The sequence below is a fragment of the Helicoverpa armigera genome, chromosome 19 (genome assembly GCF_030705265.1).
Source record: "Helicoverpa armigera isolate CAAS_96S chromosome 19, ASM3070526v1, whole genome shotgun sequence".
Taxonomy (NCBI): Eukaryota; Metazoa; Arthropoda; class Insecta; order Lepidoptera; family Noctuidae; genus Helicoverpa; species Helicoverpa armigera.
In genome coordinates, this window is record NC_087138.1 from 7097772 (window position 1) to 7111264 (window position 13493).

At 32.8% G+C, this 13493-nt stretch overlaps 1 protein-coding gene across 1 annotated transcript in view; it reads left to right on the plus strand.

Annotated features, from left to right (window-relative positions):
• The window catches only part of LOC110373281 (head-specific guanylate cyclase), a 92981-nt gene that overhangs the window by 45687 nt on the left and 33801 nt on the right, over positions 1-13493 (plus strand). The window contains exons 3-6 of the mRNA XM_064039460.1: positions 6172-6245; positions 9169-9251; positions 12276-12436; positions 12951-13162. Of these exons, the coding sequence (XP_063895530.1) occupies positions 6172-6245; positions 9169-9251; positions 12276-12436; positions 12951-13162 (530 nt within the window). The remainder of the gene's footprint in view (positions 1-6171; positions 6246-9168; positions 9252-12275; positions 12437-12950; positions 13163-13493) is intronic.

Below are 13493 nucleotides of genomic sequence, written 5' to 3' on the forward strand. Positions count from 1 at the left end.
TGTCACTGTTATACACAATCTCTCTTTATTTAGATTACGTATTTGAGACTTTTTTTCTCAAGATAAATTTTTCAAGGGACAAATGGGAGCCTTTTCATAAAATACAACTTACTCTATAGTTAGTTCATAAATAAAACACATCTTGAACATCAATTAATAAAATTTCCTTTGAAGTGCCTCGCCGCCTCAGTTTGCCTATTTATTAAATTAAAATGGTTTCTCCTCTTATTACTACGTACCTTTCTCTTTCTCTCTTACCAGATTTTCAATTTAACTATCTCTTTCAATCACTCCATTGTCAGTGTCTTAATATAAAATATCGCATCGCTTTATTAAATTTGAAATCAGCCTCATCTGGGACACTTGTCATTTTAAGCCATCAATTAGAAAGGTTCCTTAAATAGCTGTCGTATTATTTGATTTATTTGTCATGAAGAATATTTCATAAGTTTAATTTATTTTGTCAAATTATTTATTTGTGTCATTCATCCACGTCTGCTTTTGACAAAGGATCAGGAAATTCATCTACCTAATAGGATTGTCATAGCTATACTAGCTGTTTCCTGCAGTCCCTAATACCGTTACAAAATAACTTTGCATTTATGAAGTTAATCATTTGCCTTTTCTCGTATTTGTTTCTGCGGATCTCAAAAGAATGCATGGCAATGCAAGGCATGAGTCGAGCGTAAAATGACTTATTTAGAAATGCAAGGTTATTTAGTTTGATCTTTTATTCAGTATAAGTATAATTCTGCTAGTAATGCCACTTCTCGCGAATTTACATAAGTCATTTTTGACATTCTTGATTGATCATTTATTGCTCCTTCTCATTTCAAACTAAGTGCTCTTAACCTGAAACCCTACTTTCAAAAAAATCTTCAGAAAATCCCACACCATGAATCTAAATATATAAAACTCAAAGGTGACTGACTGACTGACATAGTGATCTATCAACGCACAGCTGAAACCACTGGACGGATCGGGCTGAAATTTGGCATGCAGGTAGATGTTATGACGTAGGCATCCGCTAAGAAAGGATTTTGATCAATTCTACCCCCAAGGGGATAAAATAGGGGATGAAAGTTTGTATGAAACTTGCCCACGCAGACGAAGTTGCGGGCAACAGCTAGTCACGGTATAAATTCTCTAGCAATTTAACACGTTTCGCTCCCAAATGGGTTAGCTAAGAGAAATAAAAACAAACTTATCACGCTACCCATTAGGCACCCGAAACGGCGGCCATGTTGACCAATTTCCCGCCATTCATCTAGCTGTGACGTCACCGACTCTTGGCGTTCACTTCAGATGTAGCTCAGAAATGCAAAGTTATTTGGTGTAAACTATAGATCTAACAAAACCTGAATATAGAACTCTTGATTTATTAAAATCTGAGTATCTATTCAGTCTATAAAATTAACTAGAGAAGTCGCTTTTTGTGCAAAAATTGTCATTTTTGATTGATCATTTTATTGTTTATTTTTCTAACCAAATGTTCTTAACCTAACTGCCTCCTTTTTAAATCACACTACAAATTCTCTAGCAATTAAACACGTTTCGTAACCAAAATGGGTTATTTTTATTTTATTCATCATGGGACAATAAACAGCTACAGGGTTAGCTAAGAGAAATAAAAACAAACTTATCACGCTACCCATTAGGCACCCGATACGGCGGCCATGTTGACCAATTTCCCGCCATTCATCTAGCTGTGACGTCACCGACTCTTGGCGTTCACTTAAGGTGTAGCTCATTTAGAAATGCAAAGTTATTTGGTGCAAAATGTACATATAGCAAAACCTGATATCGAACTCTTGATTATAAAATCTGAGCTTCATTCAGTCTATAACAGTCTTCTAGAGACACCATTTCTTGTGAAAAAATGGACATTCTTAATTTATCATTTATTGATCTTTCTTTCAAACCAAGTTTTCTTAACTCCCTACTTTTAAAAAAATCTACAGGAAGTCTTAGTCACACAACAAATTCTCCGTCAATTAAACACGTTTCGTACGTAAATGGGTTAGCTAAGAGAAATAAAAACAAACTTATCACGCTACCCATTAGGCACCCGATACGGCGGCCATGTTGATCAATTTCCCGCCATTCATCTACCCGTGACGTCACCGACTCTTGGCGTTCACTTAAGGTGTAGCTCATTTAGAAATGCAAAGTTATTTGGTGCAAACTATATATCTAGCAAAACCTGAATATCGAACTCCTGATTATTAAATCAGAGATTCATTCAGTCTTTAAAATTCTTCCAGAGACGCCATTTCTTGTGAAAAAATTGTCATTCATGATTGATCATTTATTGCTCCTTCTTATTTCAAACCAAGATTTATTCCCTACTTTAAAAAAAAAATCTACAGAAAGACTAAGTCACAGTACAAATTCTCCATTAATTAAACACGTCTCGCACCCAAATGGGTTAGCTAAGAGAAATAAAAACAAACTTATCACGCTACCCATTAGGCACCCGATACGGCGGCCATATTGATCAATTTCCCGCCATTCATCTAGTTGTGACGTCACTGACTCTTGGCGTTCACTTAAGGTGTAGTGTTACATACTGTGATTTTAGTTAAGTAAGCCCCTTTATAATCATAGTCTATTCTTAGTGGGGTAGATAACTTTGAATAATGTTTTAAGATATTTTTGCTTCTTTGTTGTAAGACCGAATTAGGTCGCATTTTTGAAATTATGTGGCAATAAGGAGAGGTCCATTGATATGCAATTGAATTCATCTATGATAGTTTCCTAAATAAATTCACTGAAGAAGTTAAAACATCAAATTGGATTGTATTAACATTGTAAAATGTTGATTGATGTGAATTTAAATTCTTACAAAATGCTTTACTAATAACAAAATCAATGGCTTGCACCCGACACGTACTTATATTTAGGTTGAAGGGGGGTCCTTCTAGGTATGTATAAAATGCCTAATTGCATTAATTTGGAAAAATACACCATATACCTAAATGTTTATTGTACTTATGTAAATATTCAGGTCTTCATAGCTAGCGTTACCTTTACGGTTGGATTAAGTATGTCACTGGATTGACTTAATTCCCCTGAGCTGGTGCCAGCAATTTCTCTGTAGGCTGATATCCATTTGCAACGACCAGCGCAGACGTATGAATATCAAATACGGAGCGAATAGTCGACCGAGTGAGTGTAAGCGTGTTTGGATTGTTAGTTATAAGTTACTCGAATTCCTGATGGAACTAGATTACCAACCTACTTATTTCTGAAAATAATAAATTTTAATAAAGTATTAACATGAAATATAAAAGGCGTTGAAATATTCGTCCCCATCTCAGTATATCGGGAGCACTTTCAAAAAGCTGGCAGTATTAATTAAATTAGATTTAATGTTTTTGTCCTTCGCATACAACATAGGCGATTCGGATTCTGTCGTAGCGGTGTACGCGTGGACTGGCGATCGAGCGGTTTTCGTGTCAAAGATTTGAACCAATTTCATAGAAGTTATCATTTATTTTCATTATCGTTTCATGAAGAATGAGAAGGAGAAGATGAATGCCTGAAGATGCTATTCACCAAAAACTAGGAATTATTCCATTGTATGTTGTAACGCAGATATACACGATAGGTACACGATTGATTTTCAATTCTTTCATAATAAGTGACATACAAGAGGTTAATTACAACAATCAGATAACAATAAAATAAAAGCTCTTCTCTAATTAATTTCAATAAAACAAAATAAAAGCAAATAAAATACCTTTTATTGTTTATGAATGGGATCGTCGACAGCGAAAATCTACCAATTAATTTAGCTCGGTAACTTATCTTGATTGATTCGCTTTATTACACTGATTTCACTGTCTGAAAGTTTTTAATTTATTTGATAAAAGCCTACCATTGAATGGCCTTTCAAGTAATTTGTTTCTGCTTTGATCATTTTATTTTTGGATACCAGGAATTAGAGTTTGAAGTTTGATTTTAGATCATTGAACTTTGTCAGTCAGTAAATACTTGTTGCTAACTGTTTTTTCTTCATAATATAAATACCAATCTAGGTATACTTAGTTCATAAAGAGGAAACATCATTTTGTTTGAAAAATTCTTTCACTGTTGGAAAGCTACACTCTTTCCGAGTAACATACGCTATATTTTATCCCAGTACGGGCAGTAGTTCCCATGGAATGCGTGTGAAACCGCAGGGTTAACGCTAGTATTTACTATATTATTGCGTTTTTACACTAGTAGATTTTGTCGCGACATATTCTGCGCAGAAAAAAATCTGTCACGAGGTTTCAGATGTCATCGTTTGTATCAAAAGAAAATATCCTCTAACATTTTTTTGTCCAAGTAAAAGTGTAATAAATAGCTTAGATATGAGAGAGGCTTTTAAGACCCTCAGAAAACTTATATCAAGACAAACAAGATGTTCAAGAAAAAAACCGTTAAACCGCTATTTTTAAAATGTTACAATATTCGTTTAGGTACCTATATATTATTGTTTCTTCTCAGTTAAGTAGTTTCCGACTGTTGAGCATACATAAGTATCTGTGTTCAGTGCCAATATTCACCAGTGTTACCGGGTTTTTATTTGTCAAAATGTTCCGTAACACTGGGTTACTTGTTTTTTGAATTACTCTTTCAATTGATAGATCCAACACATGCTAAGGGCTTTCTAATAAATAAAACCATAATGTTATTGTCAATTAGTTAAATATTACACCTACTTCTTGCGTGTCAATAAAATAAGCCAAAAGCATAATATGCAAAGAAAATTATATATATTTCCAAATACGTGATCTCCAGCAAAATGTATTTGATTGAGTTTGTTTTTGTTTTTAGCACATACAAGTTAAAACAAAAGGGGCCTGCCAAATTACAAAATTTTCTCCACTTCCAGGATTATTAAAACCTGTAGTCTAAATACACATATTACACGTCAAAATATCCGTTCTCACAGAATTAGATCAGGTGTTAACCGGATCAGCAGAGACGGTAAGCCGACTAGTAAGGCCGAGAAGCCCTATATAGCATATATGCAGGGTTGCAAGCCTCTGAAAATATCAATAGCGTATCCACTGGTATATGAATGAGGTAGTTTCAAAGAAGGTTGAAGTATGGTTTTATTGGGGTTAAGATGTAGTGTTTTCTTAGTGATTGATATCGGTATTTGCTTTCAGTAAGAATATCATACAGGATAGTGATATTTTGATTGAAGATTGAAGATTTTTTAAAACTTAATAAGAAATTCAGTATAAGATTCTTAACCTGTTTTTGAAGGACATTGTTATGTGAACTATGATATCTTTTGTTACTTTACACTCCGCGTCATAAATAATGAGTACATAATTGTACTAAATTTAGAGAAGTGTTTTTATGAAAAAAAAATTAGGTCAATGTCAAAGGCAAGTTTAGATATTTAAAGAATCAAGTTAGTTACAGCCTATTTATCGTCCCACTGCTGGGCACAGGCCTCTTCTCACACGGAGAAGGATTGAGCATTAATCACCAATTTAAAGAATCAAAAGATTTTTAATCTCATGCCTTTAACTTCTCGTTAAAATACTCTTCAGTATTTTGACACAAGCTCAAAATGAAGGAGAAAACTAACTAAAACTAAAATACCAACAACATTAAAACTAAAATAAATCACACTGCAAAACTAAGTGGAATTATGGCGTCCATTGTCTTACCACAAACTATTCATCAAGAAACCGCATTTAAGCTGCGAGTGTATGGGCACCACGCCTCGTAAGAATATCTAGGGAAATTGGCCCTTTTACGCATCGGAGCATAGAACCAAAAGGGATGGCTTGGAATTATTTGTAAAGCCTTGTCTATTAATAATGTTGGAAATTTGATAGACAATAGACATGTAAGGAAAGACAAAGGGTTATTTTGATTTTGGAACGAATAAAATCGGCACATGTTGTCGGACAAAAACGAGACTTTTAACTAATAATAAAAAATTATACGGGTACCTAGACGACTTATTATGAAAAAATCTTGAAGTTCGATTATCTTGAAAAGGGTTAACTTTTGCCCAGTGTATCCAATCAAATCCCATGGTCAAATTTGACCTATACTATCACCTCATGAAAGAATGCGCTCTACTTACAAGCAACCCTGTATATCACATTGCAATATAGTCTTGATGAAAAAATAAACGTTTAATTTGTTTTGTTGCAGAACGAGTGTCTCCACGCAGCGGTTACAGCATTAACCAAAAATCAAGCGGAACATTATGACAAATACAATTGTTTGTAAGTTTACTATTTTATTTTACACTTATACTACATTTTACTTACCCCTGTTTGCGTCCCGAAGGTACTGCGTCCGACATCTGTAATCAAGCAGCCTATATTAAATTAAAAGGAAAACAAAATTCATTTATTGAGCTTGCACATTGTTCGGTAACATACACACAAATTATTGAGTTAGAAGAAAAAGAAAAACATACAGGCTTGTTATTAAACTGTATTTTATTATATATTGTCTATATGCATCTCAAACGTTTCATCTTTTTCTTTGCCAAATAGATAATTATATGATCTCAATCGGTTTTGGCGTAAAAATGTAACAAACAAATAAATGCTCTTTGGCACTTTTAGTTTAAGTAGATAGTTATTAGTAGGTAGGCGGTGAGAATTAAAAGTTGAATATGTAGTTAAAAACCATAAATTGCATGAATAACTACTTAGTTACGTTCTAAATTCTATATTCATATTCCCGATGTAGTTCCCTCAAAGCGTGGGCAAAACCACTAGAAATCACTTGAAACACACCACAATAATGCTTTATATAGCCTTATAATCAACAAAACTAGCTAAAATTTACATCAATCTAAATCAAAGTTAACTATAATAGTTGTTCTATAATTATTATTTTGCTTTGTACCTGAGTATAGCTAGTGACTGGAATTGCGTGTGATCTTAATAACGTTTTACACTTAAGTGCCAGGTTTTTGGGTCAGGGTTCATTACCTACTTTTGTATTAAAATAGCTTTTAACATTAAGTGAAAATGACATTTCTGACTAACGGAAAAATATACATGATACTGAAATATAGGTACAGCTAGTTTTTTTATATATTTTTTCCCAATAATATTTTTGACACACATTTGTTTTTTGAGCGCCTTTTAATCGCTATTATTGACTATCACTTGTAATAATTTTATACCTATACCAGGGTCGACCGCCAGTCTAAACAAATCTGGGTAAATATAGCCAGGTTCTTTATGAGGATCTACAAAAGTAAAACTACGCCCAAATTTGTGTGAGTAATATTGTGATTCTGTTTTCATGCAATTAACTGTAAATACTGTTTGTCGGCTTTGAATCACGATATTTGTCACCAACAGTGATGTTGGCACTGCTTTGGCACAAATTGTTGGCGATTAGGTTAAAGGTCCTTTGATGTTGTCGAATTAATGGCGGTGGTTACACTTGCTGGCACAAAATTTGGGCCAGTTAAATAACTTTATTATTGACGAACCAATTTTTTTTTGTTTGTTTTTTAAATATGAAAGCTGAAATTTATAATATTAAAGGGAAGTATTATACAGCCTACATGTGTTTTGATTGACTGTAATTTTGTCTGCAACTATATATGTACCTATGTATTATAAGAAATCTAACTTTTCAAATTTATTTTTATTTGTGGTTCTCTATCGCACATTATACACACAAATAAAATATTTTCCCACAATACAGAATAAAATTCCTATGGCAGTGACCACAGTTTGAAAAAAAAAATGTCCCACTATTGGTATTCTTTGAAAGTTTTTTCCTGTGTTAGTGAGAGGGTCGTTATTTAGTCACGTACACTGTGTATAACGGTCTATGTTAACCCACTATTTCTGCACTACACTGTAACCAAATTATTGCAGTGTGGCGTCACATTCACAAGGAAATGCACTGTTATGTGTTGTTACTGATAACTAATACTTATGTATAATGTTATATACATATATGGCCCTTAAATGCCTGATACAAATAAATAAATGTATTGAAATTATTTAATTCGGGGTATCATTCGTGGTTTCATGTAGGTATGTATTTATAAACTGACAAAGAGAATTCTGTATGATATCTTACACTATATCGAATTCCTATAAAGAATTCCAACACAGGATGTTACGATATACCTACTGGTACATCGTGTATTTTGCCCTTCAATACTCGTTAAAAAAATGCGTTTGCAGAATTTGTTATACCTATCTCATTTTATTGTTATCGCAACATATTCTTTACATTTTAAATATAACATAAAAATAGATTTAAAAAATATACAATAGGTAGCTACAAGCTAGAATATGGCATACCATAAGTACATTTGTCACTGCTTATACAAATAATTAAGTGACTTTGCGAAGTTGGTATACCTGCACATTTTCATCTATTTTCAATTGTGTTACATTTATGTTGTTACTCGTGTTTATAAACAAAAGACGATTTCCGTCGAAAAACATCAAATTAAAGTAAACGTGTAAGATTTATTTAATTGCAGAGACAACTTAAATTGAACGTGTACAGCTTAAGAGATGTTCCAAGAATTATTGTTTTGTTTGTTTACCAAAACGACTGGTAATTGTTCTAAATGGTTTGGTATTAACTGGGCGTTTGTTTTTAACTGGTTTTGGTAATTGCGGTATTTATCTCTGATAGAGTGTCTATGGAGAGTGTCTATGGAGTTTCTTGCCGGTTCTTCTCCATGAGACCAACTTTTTGGAACCGTGCAACTAATGTGACGTTTCATAGGTGCCTGCAAAGGCCTATGTGAAATAAAAAGATTTTGATTTTGATTTTGATAGATACTTTTTGTAATTGTTGAACTGAAGAAGTAAAGACTAATTGTGACTGCTAAGTATGAGTTTCTTAATTTTTTAGTTTGTTTATCAACTTGGAGTACAGATATGTGGCCAGTTAATGCCAAAAAGGTTGAGTAGTGAATAGTACTCAATTTATTCCTCCCTATAATTTCGATAGAAGTGCTAGGCATCATTTTTGTAATTGAATAATTAAAATCAATTAATTTCCTATACATACATCAATTTATATCAACACAAGCAAACGAAGCATAAAACAGAATTGAACCATACCCTTTTTATTGTTATTTTATTACCACCCATTCCTGTTTAACTGGCTCAAAAATACATAATATAAAAATATTCACTTTGTTCACAGAAGACGACTACCGGACGATGTGAAAACTTGTAGGAATTACGCATATTTACAGGAAATTTACGACGCGGTGCGGGCAACTGACAGTAAGTATGCATCCATCAGTGTTCTAGAATAATGGAGACATTAATATTGTATACAAAGTTCTTTGAAGACGTTTATATGGCTGGAAATAACGTCGTGATCAAAATAAAATGTAAATAAACATACTTATTCTAAGAAGTTTATTTTCTAGTTTATTCTTTGTAGGTTGTAAAGTGGAATTGGTGCATAAATTGTACGAATATTCTAGAAGTCGGTCACTGAGGCAGTCACTCGACACTTTAGTGTTACATTTTTATTTTTGCGTGACTCAAGACTTTTTCAAGTCGATGGATAATATCGTAAAGTCTTTCAAACAGCAGTTAATATTAACTATTTAATTGTAAAGTTAGAAATTAACTTTGTTACACGAAATCATTCTGACATCATATATTTCCAAAACTGTTGACAGCTATTTCTCCGCCCTTGTTCGTAACTTTTCTGTCTGTCACGACTTTCCTAACTTTGGGAAACTTTGTCATTATTTCCTATTCTGTGACGAAATTAAATTAAGTAGAGGGTTAATAAATATAATTTTGGGGTAGTGACAAGTTTTAATGTTGTAGGTAATATAATTATATGGCTTCTTGTCATGTCATGGGATGTGCGTGTTAGGCGCATATTAAACATAACCTATATTATTATGTCGTTCAGGCATACTATAGCTCTTTAAGCGAGTTCCTGGAATCCCATGGTTCCTAATATTATGCTGGACTTGTATGTTCCACCTTATTTAACATTGGTCATTTTTTATTAGGCTGATTTTAAATTCTTCTGGCCTTACTACAAAAACTTTAACGCCTGTTTTACAGTTGTCTAAAAAATTGTGGCTGCAAAATGAACCATATGTCAACGTCCTAATTTGTCATTTTTTTAGACAAGGCTTAAACTGACGTTTGAAAGTTTTTGTGGTAAGACGGTTCATGTCTTAATTCATTGCAAATATCCCACAGATAAAAATAAGTGCTGTTAAAATAGTAATATTATTACAAATACTGGAAAAGCAGTCTAACAAACTCTATGAACAACCACACCCTTTTACAAAAAATGTACCAAAAAACAATAGATCCTTTTTGCACACATTCATCGAAAAAAAAAAACAATAAAAAATTCAAACGTCAGAACAATGGAACACAGAGCTTCGATTTTCAAACACCATGACGTCACGGGACCGACCTGTGACGTCATTCAATGCTAGTAAAAGTTTGCTTTGTAACAAACCTAACTGTTTGCTCCTCTTTGGAGTAGCACTATGTCAACGTGAAACCGAGATTCACAGCTCGACGTAAATGACTGACAGTATGACAGTTCAAATGCTATTTTTCTTTTTTACGAAAAGATTTTTGGGTCGAAAATCTGACAGATTGAAGAAAGAAAACAGATGGATTTGAATAGTAAAGAATGTCCTTTTCAACTTAGATAAGTGGAAGATTTAATATAAATAAATAGGCGTTCTAACTTAGACAAGTTGAATATTTTATACGAAAAAAAAGAGATTTTTTTTCACACGATTTTGTTTACGATGTTGAAAAAGAATAAAACAATATAAAAACTGGATTGACAAAGTTAATTTTCAATGTAACGATAATAATTTTAACAGCTGGGTGACATGAATAATGTCATTACTCCCACTGCTCCATAGACAAGATAGATTATAGTGATTTAACGTAAATTGATCAATTACAGTTTCACATAACCGTTGTGTGGGTAATGGCTAACTAGGCGATGAAGTACGTCAGTTACAGCTCATTATAGGGTTTCTTTTTTATTTAATACTGGTATCAATTTTAATGGTTAGCTTTTTTTATAAAAATAAGGTATATAGTTTTATTCATCAAGAGATTAAATTAAAACCGAGCTTCAATAGTGAATAAAATTTAAGTTTTGAAAATATTAAAGATGTCATTTTATTGAATCATATCTTAATAATGACGGCTTTATTTATTTCAATACTCTGTTTAGTAGTGAAATTTAGAGTGTGAAAGAACATAGTAGGTAACATCGTTACGTAAAACTTTGTAAGATTGAACTAAGAAAATAGTCTTGTAGAAGTTATAGCCAATCATGTAAACATATGTTCCAATATTACAAAAATATATTTAAGTCTGCTCACTATCAAGAAATCACAATACACTAATATTACAAGCCCAAAAGCCAACATTAATAACTTTCCTGTCCCATCATATGTGAAACACACCGATTATTTAACTATTGTATCTGCATCATGGACAGTAAAGCGGTTAAGCATAAAATCACCATAATTTAATTAAACACCAATAATAAACAAAACGATGAAAGATAATTAAAATGTGTCAGCATTACATCGAACGCAGACCAACCCCATTTTGTCGAAACAGTTGATAAGGAAACCAATATTGTTGGCTCATTGTTGATTGAACAATAGCAATTTCCGTAGTACTGTCGAAACGCTATATTTGTCAAGTTGAAATTCGAGTTCATTTCGATTATTTACGATTCAGTTGTTAGAATTCTAATCCTCTTTTCAAAGGTTTTCAATTTACCTACTTGTATCATGTTCTTACTTTTAACTTCAGGTGTCATTTTATTCGTCTCATTCCATTTTGTGTTTATTTGCGTTAGCTTAGGCATTACACTTAAAAACTACAAAAATGAACTATAAAATTATAAAAATGAACCAAAACTTAATAGGTATGAATGCGTTGTGATGCCAATTTAGATGTTGTCACAGATTGTCCATAGATCTAAAATCCATAGATCCAAACTGGTAGTTCATATCTATTAAATTCTCTACGTCATTTATTCATTTTTATACGAACAATATTATTTCATCTACAAAACTTTATAATCGAACTATCAAACCTCACTTTATGACCTTCAAACATTTATTAATCTATTTTTCATAGCTTAACGGGACTATTGCTCTCAAACCACTTTAGAGGAGCTATGAAATTCTAAATTACATTTCACGAAACCACCCATACGATAAGCATAAAATAAGTTTTATTATAAGTCGTATATTGTACTTAATTGTCTATTACTTGTTACAGGTGTAAGCACTAAGGACTTTATGGCAAAATTAGGGGAATATTTAATATTAACGGCGTTCTCCCACAACTGTCGATTGGAGAGAGCTTTTAAATGTTTAGGCACAAATTTGACTGAATTTCTCACTACTTTAGACAGCGTGCATGATGTGTTACATGATCAGGTGAGTGCAGTTTAATGTACTGTATCTATTTCATCTAAGTATTAGATGTATTTCCTGGTAGTATGTTGCATCCCATATACAGATCTTCCATGATACGCATTGCAACTAAAATTCAGATAAAACCACTGTCCCTAGTTTGAAATTGCAGAATGATTTAAAGATAGTACAGAAGCAATTTTTTGAAATTTTAAACTGCAAACAACTTCACGCTACATAATTTGTAATAGCAATTCTGAAGTTTGCCATTCAACTCCTTTCGTAATAGTTCAGATATTCTCGAGAAGCTTTGCTTGTCCGAAGTTGGCTACTATTCACTTCATAATAGTCAAAACAATATGAACGAACCACCACCTCGCACGCGTGAGCCGACAAATGGTTAACTTTAGAGTTACATAATTAAAGGGTCAGAACGTAATATTTTATTCTTCTTAAAGCCTACTTACTACACTGTTATTAATCATTTTCAAAAGAATAATTACTTTACAAAAATCATAATTCCATTCTATTTCCACAGGATGACGTACTTAAAGACGAAACAATGGAGTACGAAGCGAATTTCGTGTGTACTACATCACAAGAGGGTAAAATCCAACTCCATCTGACCACAGAGAGCGAACCCGTGGCATACATACTAGTCGGCAGCTTGAAGTCAATAGCTAGACTGCTGTATGACACACAGACAGATATAAGACTGACCAGCTATACTAACGATCCTAGGAGATTTAAGTGAGTATAACCTTAGATGTAAGGTTGGTTTCAGGAATAAAAAAAAACAGTGTAAAGCATGTACACACACTCCGACACAGATGCAATCTTATAAAAATTGAGGTGTAAAATATAATCAAAAAATCTCTCCTTTAAGCTTCAACCTTTAATTTTAAATACGTTTGTATCCGGGATTTTTATTGAATAAATAATTATCCCATCGCAATATGAACGTAAGTTTTTCTCTGCAAATATAAAACGTTGGTTTTGATATATTACAAAAGTCGTTAGGTAATAAAGACTAATCACTTTTGTAGATATTGCTATAGGTCGATTGCCATAGAGCAAGTAA